A 27,668-nucleotide genomic window follows, 5' to 3' on the forward strand; every position below is an offset into this window, starting at 1 on the left:
GATGGGTGAATGTGTGCATGCGTACGGAGTGCTGTTGGAGGGGGTCTTGTCAAGGGGGGTTGTGTGGTTGATATTGTGTTTTTAACCAAGCCCATGCCCCTCCCCTGAGAGGAAGAAAAGGCGAAAAAAATACAAAAGCTACAAAAAACAAAAACAATTTCATCAATTAAAATCTTTTTTTTGCATTTTCTTCTTTGGATCTTGTGTGGATGGATCTTGTGCAGGGTTTGTGCAGGCATGATGGGCTGGATGGCCTCCACCTGTGTTAGATTTCCTTGTTTCCTTTCTGTAAATCCCACTCTCACCTGTGTGATATTGATCTTCGAGCAGTTTTGACTGAACATACATTGCACTTCTACCTGTTCTGATAGGGGGGGGGGTGGGGAAGAGGCCAGGAAGGAATTATTTTTGACGTGGTGGGTTAGAGATAAGTGGATAGAGTTGAACCCCCCGAAATAGAGCAAGGAAAATCCTTGACTTTGTAATTTAGTAATTATTATTAGAACCTTTTTATATTGTAGCGATTCAAATAATCTGCACGTTCAGGTTACAAATTTAATAAGGAGGAATGAAAACTCACCTCATGGCCTGTCACTCCAGAACTTTAACCTGTGTAAAATGCAAACACCTTAATCAACCACAATCATATTGATAGTCGTGAGTTTTGGTAAGCACTACTTTTATTGAAAAGTACCAACACGTGGCATCATGCATGATATGAAATGATCGCTCGTCAAGATGGGAAAGATAAGAGATTCATCGTCTTAAAAAACAAAAAAACTCAATATAACATCATTTTGCCACCTCATCTCATCTGGAAGGGGGGAGGGGGAAATCAGAATTGGCTTCAACCTGGAATCGAGTGATGACATCTGGATCCATCGGGAGATGACATCCGGATCAGAAATGGCATCACTGCTTGAATCACAAACCTGAAATGTTATCAGGATTAATATAGTGCAGAAAGCATCACCCAGCTTTCTCAGGAACAATTGGTGAGTAGTAAACTCATTTATATACGGAAATTTATATACAATCCAAAAGGATCTTCGTTACTTTGAAGGACAGAAGTTTGTTTGTTTTTTTTCCTCCAAAAAATTTTGAAGGCACCTGGTAAATGACTCTGCCAATCATATCTGCATGGTAAAACTACACCACAATAGTTGCATTGTCTGCAAATCATACAACACCCCCAAGAAGGGACTTTGAACACACCGGCACACAATGGCCCGAGCTCTCCACAAACTATACTGTGAGTTATTAAACATGCATGACCCAGATGCAGGTTGGACTGCTGCCTTGACATCCCCATTCAAAGGGAGGCGCAGCACCGCTGCAGCCACCACGTGAGATCGACAGCTTTGAGGGGAATTCAACTGTTATTGGGATCAAACCTGGGGCAGATATATCCATGGCAGGCAAGTTCCCAACTCATCTGTTCTGTCATACTAAAGTTTCCTTTTCCATTTTATCATGGTGTCGATGTGAAAGCAAAAAGTATTTTGCACACCAAAGCGAATCGCGATTAACTGAAAAACACAACCGACATAAACAGCTTCCAACAAAGCCATCAACTGCACAAGCACCCGAAGCATACCGCGTAGTTAACTACAGGGACCAGTGAGCTGATGGCCTAAAATCAAATAACAATCGAATACAATTCTCATTCCACCGATGATGTGTTCATGACAACCTCAGATACATAAAGCCAAATTGGTTTTAACAAAACCAAGTACTGAATAAACTGCATGTGAAAGTTCATTCTTCCAGATGTCATGGCCGTCTCATTTTGACTGGCCGATGCAAACGAGCAAAACGGTGACATTGTCTGCACTCCCACGGCGTACCGCCTGGCTCGCCAAACGAGCACACGCTGTCTCAAACCGAACATCCTGCTCACTTTTGCCTTCTTTCTCCATCACCGCCTCAGACTGCAGTGACATCATTAATCATTCAATGATTACCTAATATTTCACTATGAAACATTCTATCAAATATATTCCGGTTACGATAGGGTATAAGGTATGCATGGTCAAAACCTGATGTGTGGTAAAGGAAAAGGGTATAGATTCAAACACAAAGACTTTAAGCATGGCATAAGTGTGACATCAAATTATGTTCTACATAAGAGGGCTATTTGTCTCAAGAGTTGATGTTCACATTGTGATTAAAAAAAAAAATTGTTCTTCTCCATGCAATATCATCGCATCAGACTTTATTCTTAAATGGACAGTTGGACGCTCATATCAAATACAAAACTGAAAGCCGAGCAGCCAGCAGCCCACCATTTTGCTCGATATTGTCATCTCTGCTCCGCAAAATTAAATTTATTGCTTCCTGACACGGCCAAAGGGAAGGAGGCCCTGGTAACACTTGGGTGCACAAAAATGCCATAAAAAGAATGGAATTGTTGCCATCGGAGAATGCAATCAATTTCCATCTGCAGATCACAGCATTTGTTCTGCTTTTGTAAAGCAGTCCCCCATGGGATGGTTTATATTAACTGACAATGAGCATGTGACACAATCATTTCCCTTAACATCTCAATGCTTGAGGCCTAAAGGCCCAAATGGTGCAATGGGGAGAAAAAGGGACCACTCACAAAGAAAACAACAAAATGCCAAAACTTTTTCTTTCATAGGTTTGTTTGGCGAAGGAAATGGGAGACTTTGAGGACATCCAGCTGGCTGTGTAATTAGGACAGCCACATGAAACCAGTGTCGAACTTTAAATATCCATTTCCCTGCATGGCAGCAGAGAAAAGCAAATAAGGAAAAAACAATGTGGGTCCCCAATAAATTAAAATGATCATCTTTACCTCGAAGGAAGGTTAATGCTTCAAGGATCTTTGACAAAGTCAGGTTCCTGAAGTAATCGTATTTTAGCGAAGATACAATGAAATCAAAATAAGAACGTTATTAAAAATACGATAAAATGTGCATCCTCACATGGAGAAAGACAAAATGAAAGACTTCATGAAAAGCAATCCAAAACCCTGACTAATTATACACTCTCCTGACTGCTGCCCTGCCAAACAATCTCAAAACAAACAAGGAAGAAACAAAAAGGGTGAGGAATGCCTGCAACATCAGGATGGCCAAGGTCAAAATGGATGCCATGTGGTGGTTTTATTACGAATGACAAACGATGAGCAACATCGCAGCACAACCTAAGGATGTCAGGCTGATTCATCGCTCACTTCCTCTTGGAGTTACCTAACAATTAAAATTAACGGCTATGTTACAATTAGCGGTGTTTTCACCCAGTGCGTGTCTAGAATAATCAGCCACTTAATTAGCGATGAGTGAAGAACAAACTTAATGGGGGAAATATCACTTTGGTACACAGTGAGACATGTGCCACAATCAAGGAGAAAACAAACATTAAAGCCGCAACTGTTACTGAAGCATTACCATGTGCACATTGTTCTTGTGCGTCATTATTGTGTTATCCAAGCAAAATGATAGAGAACATGCATGGAATTAAACTCGGCAAAAGCTCCTCGTCATAACAGTGGTCTCGTCACTATGGGACTAATCATATTTAATTGGACAAAAAAAAAACCATGGGAAAAAAAAATTCCATCTATTCAAACCTTCTTATAAGGAGAACTGAAGAGTACAGGAATGTACGTACCTCCAAAATTGGCGTGATGAAATTGATAGCCTCGTCGGGAGAGAAAGCTTTGAAAAGTCCATCACAAGCCAGCAGGATGTATCTGGCATGAGAAAAGCATAAAATCAATTACATACACATAATTACATACCCCCCCTCCTCTTACACCAGGGTGGTGCCTCGACGCAAACTCGAACACGGGTTGAGAAATCTTTGGGACCAGAACGCATTTCAGGTTCCTCGCTGTATCTATAATTCACAAATTTAATGTCACCCACATCCCAAAGTGATTCAGAGGTTAAAATCACAATGTGACAAGTGTGTAATGCATGGGTGATCATTTAGAACTTCCCAACTCATTGTTCTCATAGTTCATTCCCAAGTTGGTGGTTGAATTTGCCATGAGGGTAAACAATATTATGCAGTAAAAATCGCACCGTGAGACAGCTTACCAGGCCATCAGCGATTTATTGCTTGTTCAATGCATTGTCTACCAAATCACAGAAGGATTATATATTTATAGTTGTGTGGAAAAGTTTGGGGTATTTTCACTTTTGTGCTGCAATTCCCCATTAAACATTTGTGGGAAATTAAAAGTGTGCAAAATAGGTAGAAAACAATTGAAATTTCTGTGAAAGTCAATTTCTGTGAAAGTCAATTTCCTATCACAATTATCATTAAATACAGTGCTGTATCTATACTAATAAATGTGTGTGTGTGTGTGTGTGTGTGTGTGTGTGTGTGTGTGTGTGTGTGTGTGTGTGTGTGTGTGTGTGTGTGTGTGTGTGTGTGTGTGTGTGTGTCTCGCCTCCATAACTCCAAAACCATGAAACCTCGCAGCCTGAAACTTTGCAAGCATACAAAGGAAACTCCAAGGAAGTGCAAGAGTGAACAAGAATGAAAGTGAGCACAATATATGCCCGAACAAGAAGGTATATACAGAATTGTGCTACTACATGGAAAACAGCATCCTGGTTGCCGTGGCAACCACTTTAGATGACGAACGTATGTCGCGACACACGGCCTCCACAGTCTGTACCTATGTACAAATATGAAACGTGAAAGTTGAAAGTTGAAAACTTTGGGAGTTAGAGTGCGGACAGGAATGGACGGACAGACGACCGGTATCACATAACGCGCCCCGATTATATTGTCGCGGATTCGCGCCCGCCGGCGTGCTGACGGCCACGTAACTCGAATCGCGGCACGTCGCCCACCGAACGGACAATCCAGTCGTGACCCTCTCGGACTAACGCCGGGAACCAGTCACGGGTGGACCTTTCGGTCTCACCGCGATCGAGCCAATCGGCCCCCGCGTGGGATAGGGTTGCTCGCCAAATTCGACCTACCTAAGTACCCACACGGAGGGTAGACCGGGCGATCGCACCTCGCCGCAGGTCGACTTCGGACACGGGCCACTTAAGCGACCCGTTCCGTACTATCGGGATAACCGAGCGGTGTTATCGTCGGCCTCGACGGTTCGATTAATTATCGGGCGTATTCAGCCCACTACCAACCCTTTACGTGAAGCAAGATGAGGATTCAATGAGAGAAATGACGAAGCGAAGCGGGAAACAGTTCAACATAAAGCACATTTATTCACGATGAACGGAAAGCACACATATACAATTCCACCAAAAGCACATAGAAAAGAAGAAGACAAAAAGCAAATGCGACAATGCAGATCTAATACCGACTACGCGAGCACACGGCAACACTTATACAATTTTACTTCACAGACGGCGCCGACAACACACATTCCCAAAGTAAAAGAAAAGAGAACCACCCTCCAGGATGAGGGGGTAGGCGGGCCTGGGGCCGAGACCGTGTCGGGCCTACCCGTCTGGTGATGAGACGCGGAGCGGTGATGGTGCCTCAACTCCGCGGGCCTCGCGGACAGTGTCTGGTAGGGGGTGGGAAGGGGGCCCCCTTGGTCGCACTATCTCAGCGCGGGGGGGAAACAGGAGGGGGTTGCTGATGCTCGGGGAAAGGAGGATTTTTACTCTGTCTCGGGTCCCGCGACGAGCGTCTCCACCTCGACCAGGTCGCGCCGTCGGCCTCCCTGGTGTGCAGCTCCCGGCACCGACGCGAGCACCCCGTCTGCCTTCGCCGCCGCCGCCTCTCCACAGCTCCGTCCTCTTCGCTCCGACTCCAACTCCGAACTCTTCCTCCTGCGAACTCTCCCTCCTGCGAACTCCCCCTGCACACTCTACTCCAACGCACACGACGACACTTTTCTGATGAACGCAGCCGCTTATATAAGCCCCGTGGCTTCGCCTTTGACCCCCTGCCTTCGACCTTTCACCTCGCTCCCCATTGGCCCGAGAAAAAGTGGGCGTGAATGCATTTTGATCCATGAATTTGCATATAGCGACCGCCCTCCAACGCCCTGGAGGCGGGGCCAAATCGCCCCTTGCTCACCGATTGGACGGAACAAAAGTGGGCGTGAGTCGTTTTTGATCCGTTTTTGGAGCGGAAAGTCCGTGGTTTTGTACACGCTGTTCGGCGCGCGCCCTGCACGAGTCCAATACCGGTACCGCAAGAACGGTGGCGATGCGACGGTTGCGAGGTGTGACGGTAAAGGTCGTGGCTGTTGTGGTGAAGCGGCGCTGTGGTGGGTGGTTGATGTTGTGATGACTGTTGAGACGTGGTTGGTGGTGGTAATCATGGCGGTTGGTCCAAAATAAAGATAGTAAAAGAAAAACAGCTATCCTGAAGAGTCGCAGCACGCATAAATGACATGTATTCCCACTAGACAACGGGTTTGGGCCTAACTACACATATACTTACCGAGATATCTCACCTAAGGGACCTGAATGGTGGTTTGCGACTTTGGTAACCACAACAAAATATATATATATATATATATATATATATATATATATATATATATATATATATATATATATATATATATATATATATATATATATATATATATATATATATATATATATATATATATATATATATATATATATATATATATATATATATATATATATATATATATATATATATATAAAGCCTGGTGTTGGCACAGTGGTTAGGGCAGTGGCTTGGGATCCAAGAGGTCCTGAGTTCAAGCCCCGTTGAGCCACTGAATTAATACACCAGGGGGTTGACTCAGCCTGTCATCCTTCTGAGGTCGGCGAAATGAGTACCAGTATACTGGGCCGGTGTATACCCTGGTTAAAATAGGTGTACCATATCCCTGTGTCGTAAGAGGCGACCAGGGTTGCGTCAGGAAGGGCATCCGGCGTAAAACATGTGCCAAATCACGATGCGGATCATACGGATGATCCGCTGTGGCGACCCCTCACGGGAGCAGCCGAAAGAGGAAGAAGATATATATATATATATATATATATATATATATATATATATATATATATATATATATATATATATATATATATATATATATATATATATATCGATATATATATATCGATATATATATATATATATATATATATATATATATATATATATATATATATATATATATATATATATATATATATATATATATATATATATATATATATATATATATATCGATATCGGGTGAATAAAAATGGGTGTTTGGGTGAATTAAAACACCCATTTTGAAGATAATTAACGACCATATTTCATGATATCCTTTATCAGGTGCATCCTCAGACACTGCACTCTCGATGGGGTCTTAAGGCGCATCCTCGATTACCTCGCTGTGGTATTCGCCATTTTGTTCGGTCTGCTCAACAACGCCTTGAGTTGGAACAGGCCACAACAGTTTAACAACGATAAAGTGCTCAAAATGCTTTTCCTCAATTTACTCACTCATATCATTGAATGCCTGATCTACATACTTACGAATCCCTGAATACTTTGCTTTTGTAAGTGCTATAGTTTTTAAATTAGGAGCTTGGAGTAATTTCATGCAATATACTGTATGATACGATTTACCACGATATACTCTCACCGACTAATTCAAGTATATAAGAGAAATATAATTTGAGTATGGAGGATCAGATCACATTGACAAAATAACTCGAAATCTGGAATAGTACACCAGCCAAACAAAAAACGATTTCTAGTGCATTTTTTGTTAATAGCAGGCATCCATGCTAGATCAATCAGTCATAGGGTGGGGAAGAAAATGTAGGTAGATGCCACCCTCGATTTTGAACTTAAAGGTCATTTTCATGGTCAAAAGGTCAAATAGGTCAAATATATATATATTTTTTACATTGTACATGAATTGACATCAACTTTGCCTCCTCGATCCATATAAACTATTTATATTTTCAAAAACATGCATTTAGCCTGTTTAATTAACAAGTGAGTTTTAAGTTTTACACATATGTGATGGAATTCTGAAACACAAAAATGTGATTTTCTCAAAATGTGTTTATTTTGCATGTTAAAGTAATTTGCACACCGAATCTTTATGGTTTAAACTATCACACACATTCAGTATACTAATTTGTCACTGTAAAATCCTAAAAACTTTTTTTGCAATGGCCACTCGCTTTATCTTTAATTTAATACTGTATAGCCCCCTCTTGTGGCAGTCAGATTTGTTCTAGTACACCAGCCAACATCTGACTTTATGGTGAATTGCTTGTTTATAACAGGCATCCATGCCAGATCAATTATAGTCATCGTGTGGGGAAGAATTTAATGTTGGTGGATGCAACCACTGATTTTGACCTGAAAGGTCATTTTATCCTGGACTTTTCCCTGTTGAAAGCTCATTTAATGTTTATATTTGCAAAAAGATAGTTTTACTATTGCTGAAGTACACAGTCTCTGCAACATGCAACATTGTGTATTATATGCCTTGATGTATGGCCCTACATGTATGATGCGAAACAGCAAACTTTTTTGATCTGAAAAAGGGCTATACGGTTTTGCCATTTATCCATCATTACAATGTGTTTAAAATATTAATTAAATTAATGTGATGTTGCTGAGTGTGATCAGCTGGGTGACACAACGGAAAGGGAACCTACAGTATTGGGTGTATCGCATAAGCCTACATGTACATGCATGTTTATCGGCATGAGGCTCTTGGTATGAATCTACTGGCCAGTTGGATTACAGCAGTCAATCGCATCACATCCGCAGGCAAAAGTGCACCTGAAGTTCTCTCTGAAGCAAGTACATCGAGCTGTTCTGCATTTTGATTTTCATCCACAGGCTACCAGCTCCAGGCAGGCTTTTGGGATTGGGGGTAGCCTTGTCCACACGGCTTTAAGGCAACCGGACTCCTTCCTCCAAGCTGAGGTGTCTGTAGGTGATGAGACATCTATGTGTTCCTGGTCTGCTTGCAACCAAATCTTTGCCTGATAATTGGCGCGTGTAGCGTGAAGTTCCAGTGCATCCCTTGTCGGTGGTAACATCTCTAGTCCCTTCTTAGCCTTTCCAAAGAGTTGGAGCCTGGCATGGTTGAGGGTTCATTGGTCAGGTGTCCCATACAGGTGACACACAAACTGTTCAATAGGTGCAAGGTCTCCATCATGACCGATCCCCTTGACAAGAAGTGGTTGGCTTTCAAATGCTTTCCAGCATGTCTTCTTTGCATGGCCACTGAAATAAGATGTTGTGTCACAACCTGTTAGCGCATGGAAGCTGAGTAGGTTTTCCCTCACAGGTTGTGCAAGTCTCTTAGATACGGCATGTAGTGGGTAACATTTCTGATTCTTTGCTGTTCCAGACACCATCCACACTTCGGATATTCTTGTTGATACAAAGTGTATCAGAAGTAGCATGACATCTGTGTCTCTGCAGATTATGAGCACTCTTTGGTATCCCTCATTAACTGCCTCACACGAATGGAGTATCAGCCTGGTATCAGAGTCTTCATGGTTTCCGTGAAGCCTGGGGTCATCTCTTCTTGTTGACCTTGCATCAGTAACATCTGTAAATCCGCCTCCGGTTACCAGCTCAAATTGCCCAGACAGATATTTACCTTTCTTTCTGATTTCCTCAGCTAAGAAATTGGCAAGATCAGCTTTGTTCTCATCCAAGGCAATGAACTGGACCCAAACCTGTGGGAGTGGGACATTTGGCCCATCGATGAGCTTGCGGATTGGTATCTTTTTTTCCCAGTCGCTTTGAGCGAGTCACTGCCTTGATGGAGCTTTCCCCGATGTAGCAATCAAATACTACATCAACTCTTGTTGTGTGCTGTCCAAAGTGATGTGTTACAGTTTTTACAAACACATCAGCATATTCACCAAATGTCTGACACCCAACAGGCTTTCCTAGAGCTTGGATGAGGGCGTGACCATCTATAATCACACATGTCTTCTTGTCAGCTTCTGGAACTTCAGGAGGTACTTGTAGTCCTGCCATCAATATGTTAATGAGCTCCGACTTTGAAGCAGAGTTCATCTTCCCTCCAACCTTGGTCAGAGACAGTGGGATTGGAGAGAGTTCATGCTTGAGAATGGTCGCCATTTCCAGTGGTCGCACGGTGGTGACAGCATTGAGCAATCGCTGCAGTAGCTTTCTGTCAGCTTTGATTGTTTTCTGTACATTCAGTTTAGTAGATACATTTGCCTTGTACAAATCAGCGAAGGTTTTTGAGTGGTGTTCCCTGAGTGTGTCATGAAACCCAACAGTTCCCTCAATCAGCCATAAGAACGTTTCTTTGTACATAGTACTGCATCAACGGTACGGGGCAATACATGTGTAATTTGACCCAAATGTGGCATGATGGTCCGTTTTACGGCATTCCAAATACAATTTTAGTATGTCTGAATAGTTGTTTAGCGACTAACAATATGGTTTAACTCAAATCTAAATGTGGAATTGCCAGGCTCAAACTTAGACCAAATAAAGACTCCCCGTACACAGTGTATACCAGCCGTCAAATAAGACATGTAAATGCCCTGGTCCTGTTTCCTTAATGGGCCCAGATAATTGTTGTACATATCTCTCTAACCAACACATGTCTATTTTTTTTATCAAAGTTACTCACTTTTGATGTGCAGTTTGCGTCAATTATGTACACTGCCTGGTAAAGCATGGTCACAACACCAAACCGCCATGTTGGAATGTATTTGAACAAATCTGTCACAAGAGGGGGGCTATAAAGTGTTTAAGAACAAATAAAACAAGTGGCCATTGCAAACAAAATAATTGTTTGGCATTTTACAGTGACAAAGTAGTTTATTGAACGTGTATGATAGTTTAAACCAAAAGATTCGGTGTGCAAATTACTTTAACATGCAGAATAAAAACATTGAGAAAAATCACATTTTGGTGTTTCACGATGCCATACACATATGGGTAAAAAATAAAATTCACTTGTTAAACACCCTAAATACATGTATTTGATATTAAAAATAGTTTATATGGATAGAGCGAACAAAATTGATGTCAATTAATGCACAATGTGAAAAAACACAAAATTTGACCTTATTTGACCTTGAAAATGACCTTTAAGGTCAAAATCGAGGGTGGCATCCACCCACATTTTCTTCCCCACCCTATGACTGATTGATCTAGCATGGATGCCTGCTATTAACAAAAAAATGCACCCCAAAATTAATAAAATACATGTTGGCTGGTGTACTAGAATGAAAATCTGAAAATGTTAAGAAATTGGCGATCTACCAATCAGCTGGCTATCGCTTGCCAAGCTAGCCGTTCATTATCAACCATTTAATTGGAGTGCTTGCTTGAGCCTCGTGTGCTTGCAGATTATCTGAGCAAGGCAGTCTCGTGAGTGGAGGAGGCCAATGGGCCGACCACGTTCCTCGTGGTTGCTGCAGGTTGATCAGCATCTCAAGGAGATGGGGATGGGCCAGGCATCTGCCTGGGGGATGGCCAGACGGAGGCCCCTGGAGTACCAGCAGAAAGTGGATGCATTGACAAGCTGCTCTGGCGCATGCTCCCATACCTGACCTGACTTTGCTTGAGTGCTTAAGCCACTTGCCGAGTGTCTTGCAGTCGATTGTGGTACAGTCATGTCCTGATTGGGATGTACAGTCAGCAGTTGCTATGCAACATAGAGGTACATATGGGTAGATTTGGATCTGTAAAGTGACTCTACGTGAATGTGTATGCATGTGTGTTCACGCTTGGTTATGGTTGCTGTGGTGGCAAGGTTTCATCCAGTATCTTGTGGTGGAGGTTTTACCTTTTAATCTCAGCAGCGTACGAGCGACCATGTTTTCCTTTGTACTCGCGACTGTTTCTAAAGCAATTGGAAACTATATATGAAGCGGGTGTGCTTTAAAAAGATTATATGGTTTCTCTTTGTGAGTTTCAAAGCAAAATATATTTGATAACACCCAATTTCCGAGCCGTTTGCCGTTTTAACATGATTTCTAAATTAAAGCCAAAATTTTTTCCACCCGTCACACACAACTGTTTAAATAAAGATTAATGTTTATGCACATCTCCTTGAAACATCTATTTCAATGCAACATTGGATTTTTTTAAAAAGTGTATTGAAATTCCCACAAAACAAAGGTGATAGCTACTCAAGGTTTTTGGTTGAAAAACAGGATGTACTGCAGTCGGTCATCACACAGACTCCAATCTGCCAATTCTGAAAATTGCGATATCGGCCAAGCACGAATACATACACATACATACACACACATATATAGTGTGTGTGTTTATAAAGCATAACATTTTCTCTCTGCGAACTCCCCAACCCCATATTTCTGTCTCCCGACGTGTCTGGACATTTCCGGGCGGTGTTTATCTCCAGATGGTGTTTGTCTCTGGGCAGTATTTATAGTCTGACCTGTAGAAAATGGATTTCAGACATTATTTTGTTTCCATCTTCGTTGTTATTCTATGTAGAATTATCCTGATGTGACAGTATAAATTGTGATTTACGCTTCACCTCACGCTGCCTTCCCATCCCCACCCCTCCTCACTCTCCCTCCCTACTCGCTCCCATATCCCTCCTCGCTGTTGAAAGTTAATCGCCAATGTATGATGACCCGTTGAAAGTTAATCACCAAACACTGAAGAGTGATGACCAAATGAAAATCAAAACCTAATCACAAGCATTTAAATAACAAAGAAACTTCTACGTGTTGGTGAGGTCAGGTTTAAGAGGGCATTTCAAGCTTTGAAGCAAGCATTGCATGGCTTATAAGTGGTAGTTTACATGGGGTGGTGACTATAAATGTATTAGGAGTGGTTGAATTAGCTCAAGAGGAGGCAGAAGAGGATACGAATAGGGCAGTTCGCCAACTTCGTGCTTTTGCCTTTGTCTATATCCTCCTCCAGAGTTCTCAGGGGTCCCTGGAAGAGGATTTTGGGTGCACTGGGAAATGGTCTGCCATCCTTTTTGAAATATTTTTTCATGTGAGCTACTTTTTCTCATTCGCACCAATGTCACCTCTCCTGTCTTGGATTGATCCTTGGTGACCCTTGAATACTTTGATTAAATTCATTTGTTGCTCTCTGAAAAATTGTCCCCCTCTTTTCTTTCCCAACGGACATGTTGCCATCGTCAGAACACACAAACAAAAAATAAAATTGATGTACATGAGGCCAATGCGGAGTAATTTCAGTGAATTGGTTAGGTAACCTCTTGTATGGCACACCGAACAAAATAAATGTTTGAAAGGCATTGAATCATAACTTGGGTGCGCACAATTAAACAGCTGTTTATCTCCCTTCATAAATTGCTGCCTAGACGGATGATTAGTTGCGAGCATACAACGTTTTTCTCACCGTTTAAGGGTTAGGCGTGTTAGCAAGATGCTTGCTCAGTGCCTTTCATAAATTCGACCCGAAATGTTTTGACAGAAGAGTCGTTCGTATTCTGGAAATTGGTGATGCACATATTACAGGTTTACTTCCTTAAACCAGAAACGTCTTGATAATATGGGGGAAAATATGTTCTCAAGCTGCATATGGCCAGCTGATGGTCTGAAGCCCCTAATCGGAAATGTAAAATATACGTATATCTCTCTCCTTTTCAAAAGCTGTTTCTTCTTTGCAAACTTTCACTTCCGGTTCTGGGTTTGCAGCATTGTCAGGTTCTCTCAGGGGTCTCTACTGACTTTCTCAAAGTTAAGTTTTCGGTTGTTTTTATGTGACGTTTTAACTTTATTTTCTCACCTACATGCTTCTGTGTGTTCCTAGCTCGGTTTTGTTTCAAAAATCATGCAATTTTGTGAGCTTTCATAGACCTTGTCTTAATGGGTTCCTTGAGGCCATCCTTCCCCGCTTGGTGTACGATCGTTTTTATTTGTATTTTCTCCCTATTACCTTCAATTCCTATTTTCCCCACTTTCCCAACGCCACCCATCCCAACCAAATAAACACTGTTTCTTGTCTGAACTTTAAATGAAAAAAACAAAACAAAAAAAAAATACCGTACCCACGAGTCCTGATCCTCCTCCTTCTTCTTCTTCTTCTTCTTCTTCTTCTTCTTCTTCTTCTTCTTCCTCCTTCTTCTTCTTCTTCCTCCTTCTTCTTCTTCTTCTTCTTCTTCTTTCTGCCAGCACACCATCTTTCTTCAACTTGAGCTGACCCTCTCTCTCACCATTACCTTCATGATTTCTTCCTCCAACCTTCCATTCCCAAATCTTACCTAATCTTCTAAAATCCATCATAAAATAATAATTTTCCTTGTATACTTTCTATCACTTGTCAACGCCACCCACACAACCTGTAACCACGTGTCTCTCTCCACTCTTCCTGGTAAATTTCATCGATCCATCAGCTTCACTCTGCATTTACCGTTCCAAATTCACCATGCACCTCAACGATTTTACTTCAACCTTTCCTTTCCCGAATGTTAAGCAATCCTTATTTAAAATAAATAAATTAATAAATTCACTTTTGAGGATACACCTCCCAAAGCCACATGCTTCTCCCATAACCAAGCGATGAGTTTCCACCCTCTGCGATTACCGATCTAAATTCACCATTCACCTCAATTTTTTCTACAACCTTTCCATTACCTAATCTGATGAAAACTCTCTCTCAGAAAAAAAATAATAATAATAAAAACGATCTCTTATCGTTGTAATTAAAAAATAATAAAACGATGCTTCATCTTCCTCTTTCACATGGGTGGAACTCATAACTGTATCACAATGCATGACTCTTCTATTTCAACAGACTGCTCTCAATTCGACCTTTCCCTCATACCTTGCCTAAAAAAATCCAACTGTTACAGCATTTCTTCTCTCCATTCTCTTAATTCACCTTTATTGCATCCATCAAGAAATGTCCTTAATCGCATTTCTGACCTAAAAATAAAAAAACCCCAGTTTGATATGAAGGTTCGCTTTTCATCAACCATTCTTTTTTTCCAACTTCAGTGCAAACTCACCCCTCTCTCCCCTCCCTCTCAGAGCAAACATCACACTCTTCTCCCTCACCTTTCTTAAACCCATCCCCCCCTCACCTTCCTCCACTCACCCTTCTCCCACCATTCACCCCTCTCAAAGTTGTCCCCCATCATATCCACAAATCTTCCTCCTTCCCCTGCCCTCTCAACTCTATCTCATCAAAACCTCAACTGCCTTCTGCCCCCTCTTCTTCACCAGCAGCACAGAGCCTTTTCTCCTCCTGATCCAGCCCCCTCCCCTAGCTATTCTGAAATTCCCCACACTCTTTCAACAACTCTCCTTACCTCCCCCCACCCCTCCTCCCTTGTCTGCCCCTCCCCCTCCCCTACCATCCCCTGCACACAAAATCTCCTCCCCTCCCTCTTCATTAACAGTGTGGACCTCAAATATCCAGTGCCTTCACTCAAGCATTACAGATCTTTCCATACAGGTTGCCACTGACAAAGCAGACAATCTGCCTAACAGAAACTTTCCTCCCTCAAGACGGCCCTGACTCCCAAGAATCTCTTCCGGGTTACTCCCTCCTTCGGTATAATAGACCTAAGCCTCGTCCAGGTGGAGGAGTTGCTATCTTCATCAAAGACTCTCTTTCTCACTCTCCATGCACTGCCCTCACTACCCCACACTCCCAAGAATACTTCTGGCTATGGCTTCCCTCCACTCCCACCTCATGTTTATATGTGTACTGTACTGTCCACCAAACAGTGATGACTCCATTTACACATCACTATCTGAAAACATGGACCAACTTCAATCTTCTTATCCAAACTCTCTCTTCCTCATATGTGGTGACTTCAATTGTCATCATGCCAGTTGGCTAGGTGTGGGTACCTCTCTCACCTGTAATGGCACTTCAGCAAAAGCTTTCTGCGACTCATTGGGTCTGACTCAATCAGTCAATTTCCCGACCCGGATCTCAACCAATGGTACGCTATCTCTTTTGGATCTGATTTTGACAAATTTCCCTGAAAATATCTGCTGTTCTTCTTCTGCTCCAATCGCTTCTTCTGACCACGTGCTTCTCAAAGTGGACATCTCTCTGGCTGTTATCAGAGAACCACCTCAGCACCGTCGAGTCTGGCATTTCACTCAAGCCGACTGGCAGGGTCTCCAAGCAGCCATCAAACTTCTAGACTGGTCTCCTATCACTACTTTCTCGAACATCAACTCATCCTGGGAATTCTTTCAAAGAAACTTGCTCTCCCTCTACTCAGGCACAGATTTATCCCCTCTAGTCTTCAGTTGGCCTAACCTTCCTCCCGCCCATGATTCACTGAAGCTTGTCTGAGGCAGTTGTCCTGAAACAACTTGCCTTTCCTCAATGGAAAGCAAACCCAACTGAGGGTAATCTCAGTTCCTTCCATAAAGCTCATAACAAGTGTGTGTATCTACCCTCAGGAGAGCCAGAAAACAACATCTTTCTAAGCACAAGTCTGAACTCTCAAACCTCTCTCCCTCCTCTAAATCCTGGTGGCATCTAATGAAATCTGTTTCTGGTGTAAGTTCCCCCTCCATCCCCTCCCTTACCTCAAATGGCCGCACTGCTGAGACCGCACGTGAAAAGGCTAAATGCCTAAACTCGGTGTTTGCTTCGAAATCTTGTATCTGAAATCCATCGCTTTCTGTCCCCACCTTACCCAGTCACACCCAACTGTCCCTGGACTCTGTGTCCTTTTCCTCTGACAAAGTGGAGAGCTTGCTGTCAAACCTCGACTCAGATTCAGCAATTGGTCCAGATGGCATCAGCCCACATGTACTAAAAACCTGCTCCTCTGCTCTTGCTCACCCTCTCTCTGTTCTATTCCACCTCTCATTTGCTCAAGGTCATCTGCCAGAATCTGAAGAGCTTGATGTGAGATCAAAGGGTAAACAGGAAGGTACGTGACCCAGAATGTCTCAAGATCCAATTTTTTTTAAAGTATTCTTCAGCTGAGGAGTTGAACTTTCACTCAAGAAACTCCTTTTGCACTTCGTCTGAAATATCAGCTACTTCACATTGAAATGGGTTCCTAATGAATTTCCAGGCTTCGCGCTTCTCATCTATATCCAGAAAGTATCTGATGAATTCTGCTTTCAATTCAGTCAGATGAGTAATTATTACTTATGAAATCTAAAGATTTCGGAAGGATATTGATCACTTCCGTCCTCTGTTTGTGTGTTTGTTTGTGTGTGTGTGTTTTTGTGTTTGTTTGTAGGCACGATAACTCGAGAACGGAAGAAGCTACCAATGTCAAATTACATCACGTGATCCAGGAGAGCGATGGCGAGCCCTGATTAGATTTTGGTCAAAATCGGTAAAAAGGTCAAGGTCACAGTGAGGTCAAGCATTCGACTTTTGATGGTTTGGTACAGAATCATCGTAGAAACTTCTGGTTTGCATCGCTACCTTCTCGAGAGAAAGCTTTTATGAGACAAGGTCAGAGGTCAAGTTGACGATTTCGAAGTACCAGTCTATGACTACTTGTTACTTACGAAATCTGAAGATTTCGTAAGTATATTGATGACTTCCGTCCTCTGTTTGTTTGTTTGTGTGTGTTTATTATGGTTTTGTGACTGATAAAATAATATTAAATAATTGCGTGCAGAAATGGAGATTTTTGCTTCGCTCAACGTTACGAGTTCGTTTTAAATTCGATTTTAATTTTGTCTTCGGTTTTTACGATCGCTTTGGACGCTTAAAACTCGGTTGTCGAAATTCTGGTAAAAATCGGATGTTTTGGAGACGTTTTAAGATTGTATAAAAAATATTTCACTCGCCGCGTCACATGGTGCAGTGCGCTTAAGCAGAGGCGGCGTTGATCACGTAATGGTTTTCCGTGTGCGCGCTGACGGTGTTTTCGATAAAGATGGTGTTTAAAAGTCATTTTTTATCCCAAGAAAGGTTATCGTCGCATGCCTGACTCGCTAAGCCGTCGGATTCTGGAAAGATTGTTGGTGGATGGCCGAATATTACGGTTTTGTGACTTTGATAAAATAATATAAAATAATTGCATGGAGAAATGGAGATTTTTGCTTCGGTCGACGTTAGGATTTTTGATGGTTTGGTACAGAATCATCGTAGAAACTTCTGGTTTGCATCGCCACCTTCTCAAGAGACAGCTTTTACTAGACAAGGTCAGATGTCAAGTTGACGATTTCGTAAGTACCAGTCTATGACTGCTTGTTTGTGTGTTTGTTTGTGTGTTTGTTTGTAGGCACGATAACTTGAGACCGGCATCAGCTACCAATGTCAAATTACACCACGTGATTCAGGAGGGTGATGGCAAGCGCTGATTAGATTTTGGTCAAAATCGGTCAAAGGTCAAGGTAACAGTGAGGTCAAACATCCAAAACATGATAACTCGAGAACGGAAGAAGCTGCCAATGTAAAATTAAACCACGTGATTCAGGAGGGTGATGGCTTGCGCTGATTATATTTTGGTCAAAAATCGGTCAAAGGTCTAGGTCACAGTGAGGTCAAACATTCGATTTTTGATGGTTTGGTACAGAATCATCGTAGAAACTTCTGGTTTGCGTCGCTACCTTCTCTGGAGACAACTTTTATTAGACAAGGCCAGAGGTCAAGTTGACGATTTCGTAAGTACCAGTCTATGACGGCTTGTTTGTTTCTTTAACTCAGAATCAAGGAAACTGTGAATGAGAGCAGAATTCAACTTAGCAAAACTGGCTGTATTTCCATCCTGAATTCGACATTTTCAGAGGTCGAGTTTGGCCACGAAGGCTCAAATGACTTCATGGTGCATGATTATGTTGATGTTTTTCCCTTGGAGTTTGACGTTGATGGCATTCAATACTTCAAAGATGTCGACCAGGTAAGCTGGAGAAAGCAAAAATCCTTCAGACTAGAACTTGTCATGGAGATCTGCTTTCTGCTGCAAATCTAGAAATGTTGCCACTTCTTGTATTTCATGAAGCCGTACAAGCATGTTTCCCTTCGAAAGCCATCGAACGTTTGTGTGGAAAAGCAAGGCTTGATGTTCAGAATCCATATCCACACACAGCTGCTTGAAGAGACGACTGTTTAAAGATCCAGCTTTGATGAAGTTGATGACTTTGACAGCCAGGTTGTCCCTCATTTCAGCAGGTAGAGTTCTGGATGCTAAGGCTTCACAATGAAGGATGCAGTGCGTACCAAAAGCAGATGGACTTTTTTGTTTCACTCTTGTTATGAAAGCAGATTGCAAACCAAGCAAGGCCGGAGCTCCATCAGTACAAACCCCAACCAGCGAGTCCCACAAAAGTTGATTTTCCTGGAAGAAGTTTGATACCACTTGAAAAATATCTGTTGCTCTTGTATAACTTTTGCTGATGGCTGTATTTCTCTTTGCTGATGACTCCACCCTCTGCCATACCATCTGTCATCCCTCAGATCGGAAGGCAGCAGCTTCTTCGCTCTGCAGATCTGGGTAAAATCACAAACTGGTCCAACACGTGGAACATGTCTTTCAATCCTGACAAATCTCACACTCTCACTATGTCTCTCCGAAAGGACCATTTGGAACCCCCCCCCCCCACATCCCCATCCACTTTCTCAACAATACTCTGGAAGAAGTCCTTTCTTTCAAGCTTCTGGGACTCACATCTGCCACGATCTTTCCTGGGAAAGCCACATTTCCAACCTGGCCTCCAAAGCCAGTTGCCGACTGGGAATCCTCCGTCGTGCAAACTCCTTCCTCAGCCCACCAGAGCTCCTAACATCCTACAAAGCTTTAGTCTGCAGCCCGATTTTGTACTGCTCTCCCCTCTGGGCTCGTGCTCTTGCCTCTCACCTTTCTCGGCTTCACGCTGTGGAAACCAAGGCATTTTTGGATCACTCCCTCACTCTGTTCATTCCCATTCTTCCCTCCAGGCCTTCAAAACAGCTGTTCACCACCACCTCTTATCGTCCCCCATCCAAATCCTCGATCTTTTCTACACCCGTTAATCCACCCCAAACCTCTTTCAAATTCCCTGTTTTCCTTCCTGAAAGTCCCTGTAATGTCCATCTTGTATTCCCATGTTCCCTGCCCCATTCCTATCTCTTCCATAGATCTCCTAATGTCACTGTTCCCCACTGTTTTGTCCTTCCCACTCCTTCCCCATCTTGTCTCATGCCCCCCTTGATGTGCATTGTGGGTTAACTCTCATACGAGCCTCGACAAGGTATACAAAAAAAAAAAAATTCTGCAACTAAATCGTCTTTTTCTTCTTAGATGAAGGGATACCCTTCTCCCTATTTTGTGACAATAACATTTTGTTCAAGATTGTTGACTGCAACGTCCGCTCAATTTCCGTTATGACCGACACAAATTGTGATCAAAAACTGTTCTCAATGAAATCTACAAAACAAAAATAATACGGCACATGCCATTCAATGAATGAAAGGTTTGGCCTTTGTATCTGTGATGCATGTGCTGCATAATAGCAAAATGTGCCATTCAGGTACAGTAGATATGACCAATTAGGTACACTGTGTACCAATAAACTGGTCTGTTTCCCATGACATATCAGCGACAGTAATCAAGAAGAAGCTTATTTATAGTACATGTGCTGAGGTGACAGGATTCCCAGTATCCAGGTAAAAGCCCACTTGTGCGTTTGACAATAGCACTGGATGAGTTTTCAATATGAAGAAAAACATAGAAGCATTACCACAAAAATATATTGCATCAAAAACCAGGCCAAAGACTTCAATGAAGCACAATGCTATAATGAAGTCCAATTTACAGGTATTTCAAGTGAAATATCGCTGAAAACAGCGAAGCCATCATATCAGTGACTATCGATGAGGTTTGGTTTGTATAAAAAAAGCCTGAAAAGGGGAACCACACCTGGACAAGATGAGAGGAGCCTTCATGACGAAATAGTATTCAAATTTCAAAAGGCCCAACAATACACAACAATGGGTGCTGGAGAGTTTGTAGTATGCTGACCTACTGACGGTCTTGTTATAGCCATCTCATAACGACGATGTTATAGCGACTCAGCAGGTGCAAGTGGGAAGAAAGTGAGGGAAGTATGGGGAAGAGGGGCAAAGATTGAAGGAACAAAAACCCCACAAAGGAACAGCCATCTGCAATATACCCGAGCATATCGAAAACAACAAAAGCATGATGTGCAGGATGTAGGAGGCATTGACGACCTTTCGCATTTCGCTAACCTCAAAAGTACGAGTAACGATGTGTAAAGCTAACACCCACCAGGAATACTTTATCCACATTGTGCGTGTACATGTGTGCACACGCATCAGCCCCAGAGGCCGAACACACAAATGATTTCCCCAAAATGCTGACGCTAATCCATATTTGTCTTAGCTCAGCTAGCTCAATATCAGTGTTGATGGCGAAAAGTGCATTTTCTCCAAAATTTCCATGACACTCTTATAATATATTGTTCAAGGTCACGATGGAAAAAAAATGTGCTTCGCGTGCCATGTTGGAGTGGGAAACTTATACCTGTCACTGGCCGTGAGATGACAGCGGCGAATGTCTGGTGTGGGAATCACACCACACCGCTTGTACTGTCCATCCCCTAATGAGCGAGACACCTCCAATGTTCCCATCACACGTCCATCCCTGAAAGACAGCATCCATCTTTAGAATTACAATGAGAATAGTGTACACCTCAATTTTTAAAAAAAGAAAAAAAGTCACTCAAAAACAAAGAGCAACATCACATATCACCAACAACGGTGCAATATGAATGGGAGCTTTCTCCTCTAAAGGCATGCAATAATGGTAGAATTTTGTTTCGTAATCACATTTTTTATTTGTTTGAAACTTTCACAGTTTATAAAATCATAGAATGTAACCTAGTCAACAACATAGCGAATTCCTATGTAACACCAATAAAAATAATTATGAGCAAAGATGTCGAGGAAGATGAAAAAGGCTTTTTTGTTTTGGTTTCATCCAATTATTTGCATTTTGACATCGATACGAGTATGGTCACTTCCCTCTGTTGCACTAGGTAAATGAAAGGACGTGCAGCATTCACCCTAACTCATGCAATGACTTACCTCAGTGGCTGCTCTGTGTGAGCTCAAGACTGTTTTGTGGCAAAATAGTGAACAAAAACCAAAGCAGATGTTCAAGGAATATGGTCGATCAAGAAAATAAATAGATCGATCAAGACTTCACAGGAACATTCACATCATCGTCAGAAGAAAAATGTTCTCCACGAAGGTGTACTTTAAGTATGGGGAAGAGATGCAAATCTGATGGAGCCAGGTTTGGATTGATGATCCTATGTGGGGGTACTCCAATGACGTTCTCTTACTTTTTGGATTGTAATGGTGCACCCAACTGTGATGTCCAATCAGTCATCCTAACTCTCATCTCCAGCACTTCACAGCCTTGACAATGTCATGCGGCCCTCTGCGTGTGATCTTGACCAACGTGGCACTCACGTCTAGTGTCGGAATCATGAAACTTTGCACCCATTGGTGGGAAGAACTAATGTGCGGAATGCACTTTGCGTATATATGCAGTATATGTAAATGCAAATGTAAATGTGTAGATCCAATGCCTAAAGGAACTCTACAACCCCTTTCAAAATTTTCACCTTTTGTTGCCTCATTGCCTGGAATTAAATTTCAATAAATTATACTTTTTCCACCTTCATTTACACATCATAACACAACTTCCAAGTGAAAAACAAATTCTACAAATTTCAGAAAATTAATATTTCAGAAAAATATAACAGCAATTGTAAATTCGCTCAGGTGTAACCAATCATCTTCAAAATCACACACCAAGTTCATTGGCCTCCGCCTGTGTTAAATTGTACTGATTGTGATTATTTAAGAACAAAATCAGCTGTTCCTGTAGATTCCCTCTGCTGCAGAGTGCATTTCACAGCAAAGAATCAACCATGAGCCCCAAGGAGCTTACAAAACACCTCAAGGATAAAGTTGTGGAAAGGCTCATCTCAGGTAATGGGTACAAGGAGCACAGGACCTAAAATATTTCAAAGGCCTAAAATATCTCTTGGAGCACAATCAAGACGATCATTAAGAAGTGGATGGTGTACCACCAAGACCCTGCTGAGATCAGGCCGTTTGACAAAAACGGAATTTTTTATCTTTTAATTACTAAATTATCGATTTATTAATTGCTTATTTATTTTCTCTCATCTGGGCAATATCGAAGGAACCTTTTGAGCTTGGAAGCTGATATTTTGACATGACAGTGACGAAGTGATTTGGCTATAAAGGTTAGTTTTGATTTATTGATCAATCAATTAATTAATTTTTTTTTGATGAATTACTTTATTCATTAATTTTCAAAAAAGTTACAGATTTGGATGAAACTGGAAGTTTCATTTGATTGTCCAAGGGGTATAGATAGGTCTGCATTGTTCAATACAAGAGGACTGCAACAGTTATGCTTTTAACAGTAGGGTATCATTTTGGTGGTGACGTCTTAGATATGATCAAGTGAGTGAAGGGATAGACTAAAAACCAAGTAATGTTACAATTCCAGCTGCAGCATAGCAAATGGCAGATGTGGAAATAATTACTCAAAGCAGAGAACATGATTTCTCTGTTCTTCATGTTCAATTTGCATGCCATTCACCCCCCACTCCTTGTGCCTGAACATCACCACCCCCTTGCCACTGCCAAAAAAAAAAAGAAGAAGAAAAAAAGAGCTCAACAGATAAAATATTGACAATTATAATGTTGCACCAGCAGTCTTTCCCGATACACCAAAATTTTTTTTCTTTTTTTCAAACAATCTTATCTGGCAAACATCGCAACACAATCTCCTTCAAATAACCCAAGACTATCAAATTATGATGACAATGATGATGGCCAGTGTATTCTTGACAGAGCTTTGCAACGTGCATGACAAGCCGAGAAACATTTAGTGGTTATATCCAGTATGGAACGGGTCACCACTCTGTCATATAATACTTGACTGAAGGTGATTTGGATATAAATTGGTAATTTGTTTGGGGTGCGCCTATAACTCGTCTATAGTTTACGGAGGACACGGTGGGACTTTGGAACATCCACAAACTAATGCCAGTGTTAGTGTTAGTTGGGACGGTCAGCTTAAAGTCCATCTGAGGAATGCACACACATTGATGCAAATCACTTGGGGGAAAGTTTATAGCTGAGTCAGGATTCAAAGTCAGAGATGAGTTTGTATACCTTGAGACGATCCTGCCATCCCCTCAAGTAATACAAAGAACAAGGTACTTGCCAACAGTAGGCGTGATCACAAAACAGCCTTAGTAGCTGTGTTGGTTGGAGTCGCTTTCAGGTTTACATTTGGCACTTACAATTTGCCTTCTTTCAAAAAACCAAATCAATATATAATGGGTGGATGAGGGGAAAACAAATTAAACGTTTTCAGCTTAAGTTAAGGATAATTAGAAATCACCAAAATTAACATTTGATTAGGAACACAATTTTGAGCAGATAGATATTGTTCAATAATGTGACAGTGCTGATGAGTCCAACTGGAAATCTCCTTCACCGCACTTCAGCAAATTGCTCATTGATTTGGAGAGATAAATCTTCACCTGCAGTTGTTTGCTGTTTACCACTGCTTGATGAAGGTTTTTAACATGTTGCCACCCACTTGCTCGTTCTCCACATTTACACTGAAGGTTTGCTGAACAATTGCTTCTCAAATGAGAAAATGTTGTTTGGGCAGAGTTAACCTACCAGTTAAACAAGCTTTAGCGGGGCTCCTTTGCAGGTACATCATCTCTGATTACCATATCACATTAAAGTGCTAAATTGTTTGCTGTGTTTTCAATGCATTCGTTTCATCTCAACCAACATGTTGACCCAAACATTGAATCGAGCATGACCTTTTTTTTTTCTGGCACACACCTTGTGCAAGAGGAAAGGAAAGCCTGTTGTAGTTGCCAAAAATCAACTCATGCTTTCACCAATGACATTTGAAAAGTTAAACAAACAGAAGCCATCTTGCTGTGAGTCATTATCCCCACAAAAGTTCCATTTGCAACAATATGAGCTAGAAATTGTGACAGGAGCATTATACTCTGGCCATACCTTACCATGCCCCCGGATTTCTGAATGCGCATCCGCTCCTCATACTGGCCTGGCGTGTGGTCCTTGCTCAGGGTCACAGCCATGCGGTTTTTGCCGTCTTCGCTACTCCGACACAGAACAGCCTGATGCACAGATAGGACAACAGCTCAGTTCATAAGCGCCATTGGAGCAAAGTGAGCAAAATAAGATGCACCCTCCCTCCATCCGAGAGAGATGTTTTTTTTGTTGGCGCTAAATATGAAAGTCAAAGCTCAAGGAAGAGATGGGCTTAGGTTGGACAGACAACAATCTGAAACCAAAGCAGAGGGAAACAGGCAACAAAGATTTGAGAGACATATCATTAATATAAAGCTACAGGTAGACGGAATGGGGAAGGTTAGGAAAAAAGAAACAAAAACCTGAAAGCATAGATGTAGTAAGGTATGAAAGACAAAATAAGATGCAATGATATATTAAAGGACTGCAAAGAATAGCAATATATGACAGTGTCAGATAAGCTATTTCACCAGTGAAAAGAAAGAACAAGATTGGAGATGAGCAGAAAGCTGAGAGAAGACGAAAGAGGAAGACAAGGTGTGGCTGGAAAGGGGCAAACAATAGAGCATGGAGGAGAGGAAAGACTCAAAAAAGGTGATAAAGGATGACAGGTGGGGAAAAAGGAAACAATATCAGCAATCTGCTCAGGCATGCCAGATGACGAGGCAAACTGTTTCTTTGCTTTGTCGAGATACTCCGATGAGTCTGATAGCCTTCAACCAAAATCCCCACAGAAGGACAATATGTGATGAAGTAGCATCCAAGATATTAGAGAACAGCAAGGATAAATGCCTTGGACACCATTACGACGAGAAAGTAAAATCGGCCTCAGAAAGGATTTGAAAGTGGCAACATACCTTAGAAGCAGATTTGGAAACATAATTGGTCCAGGGCAGGTAAGCCCAAGTAACTCCAAAGACTGCACCTCCACTCAAGGCTCATTGGAGAAGTAAATTGGGAGCTTTATCTGGTGACCTTTGTCAAAAGACAGAGTGAAAATATGGGATTATCCAACATCATGCTTCAAGTGATTGAACAGTTTCATATATTTTCCCACGTCTGCAGACATAAATGTAACTGTAACCTGCATGTCATCGGTGTGTGCAGTTGCCTGGAATATGGTCAAGTCATCTCTGAAGCTGCAGAGATAATCTTCCAGAGAAACAGTGAGGTTGTTGTTTGCATGGTCAAAAAACCCCAATAAAACAGGACAGGTTGAGATCACTGTTTTTGATCATTGCACTCGGAACAACACATCAATTGTCAGCAAAAAGGAAATCTGACAACCTATCGATAATAAACCCTGAGACCACCACCCTCAATCAGCTTGGTGAGAAAGACCGAGTCCAAGATAATATGGAATGCAGCGATGATGTCATGAAAGATTGTTCTTGTTTGAGATTCAGGCTGTCCATTCATTAATGAGAAAGCAGAAAGAGCAATTGGGGTGCCAAGGACATAAACCAAACTGATGATGTGGCATTAAAGAGTTTAATTAAAATAAAAAAAACCAGGTCTTTCATGATAATTGACTCAATTACTCAAATATGCCAGTGGGAATTCAGGAAGTAAGTGGAAATAAATAATGAACTCAATACCAACCCCCCCTCCCCCTCGTTCAAGTTGAAGAGGTAAAGCAGGTGGGACTGAAATGAGACAAACCCAAACATTCCAGTGTGAATGCAATATGTAGACGACAATATGATAGGGGGCACCCTGTCTTTCATTCGTTTGGAGGGAGGGGTTGGGGCAAGGGTCACCGAGTGACAAATTTTCAATTCAAGTCCACGGAATATCTGCAGTTGTTACGATGATAAAGCAGACTTTGGATTAGGCATTGCACTTTGTTGGTGACAATGATTAAACTTTGTTTAACATACACCAAATTGCTTTGGTGGAGTTATAGTTTCAACATTTGTGTTTACTTTGAAAGCTAAAATTCAAGTCACTTGGCCTGTAATATCCTGTGCAATATATAGCTCCATGTGATATATGCAGTGAAATCTACAAATTGTGACATACATCAGAGTCTTTATAACATTCTAGTGTTAAAACCAATTTTGTTGTTTATATAGCTATACATCAAGAACAATTTTAAATTATTGGGGTCCCATAAACTTATATGCACCCCTTTCCTTTGGAGGAAACATAATACCTTGCACATGATGTTTGAAGAGTCCTCAATGCAAATAACTCAGTGGATGAAACAACAGATCTGAGCCTCACATACAACTCTACTGGTTGGAAGTGCATTTTGGTTTTGAATAAGCGAACAAACTAAAATCCAATTTCTTTTTTCATTAACCCGGGAAGCGAAAAAGGTGGGGCAATGAATTTAGGAAATTTTACAGGTTATGGTGCATCGATATAATATTGAGGGAGAGAACGAGTGGCAAAGGGTTCCCCCCCTTCACCGTACTAACACATTTGACGGGAATACATTAAATACATGTAATTACCTCCGCCACCATAGGTGGATGGAAGTTATGTTTTCACCTGTCTGTCTGTGTCTGAGCAGGATTTTGAAAAAAATTTGTGGATGGATTCAGACAAAACTTGGTGGATAGGTTGGCTGTATTATAAGGACGAATTGATTCGATTTGGGTTCAAGTCAGCAGATCCGGCCTATCAGTGGGATACAAAACGTAACCGGTTCAGCCTGGCAGAGGTATGCACTCCACCAA

General features: G+C 41.7%; 1 protein-coding gene and 1 pseudogene across 1 annotated transcript in view; both read right to left on the bottom strand.

Annotated features, from left to right (window-relative positions):
- Positions 1-662: 662 nt before the first annotated feature.
- ILKAP (ILK associated serine/threonine phosphatase) overlaps positions 663-27,668 on the bottom strand; it is a 93,990-nt gene continuing 66,984 nt past the window's right edge. Inside the window, exons 8-11 of the mRNA XM_085860241.1 lie at positions 24,949-25,070; positions 21,377-21,496; positions 3,637-3,718; positions 663-1,931 (exon numbers count right to left, since the gene is read on the bottom strand). Of these exons, the coding sequence (XP_085716367.1) occupies positions 1,785-1,931; positions 3,637-3,718; positions 21,377-21,496; positions 24,949-25,070 (471 nt within the window). The 3' untranslated portion in view covers positions 663-1,784. The remainder of the gene's footprint in view (positions 1,932-3,636; positions 3,719-21,376; positions 21,497-24,948; positions 25,071-27,668) is intronic.
- On the bottom strand, positions 7,188-10,266 carry LOC147010847 (uncharacterized; annotated as a pseudogene).

The sequence above is a fragment of the Eptatretus burgeri genome, chromosome 16, assembly GCF_056783735.1.
Source record: "Eptatretus burgeri isolate ZD-2024b chromosome 16, Ebu_testis_v1, whole genome shotgun sequence".
In the NCBI taxonomy this organism is placed as follows: domain Eukaryota; kingdom Metazoa; phylum Chordata; class Myxini; order Myxiniformes; family Myxinidae; genus Eptatretus; species Eptatretus burgeri.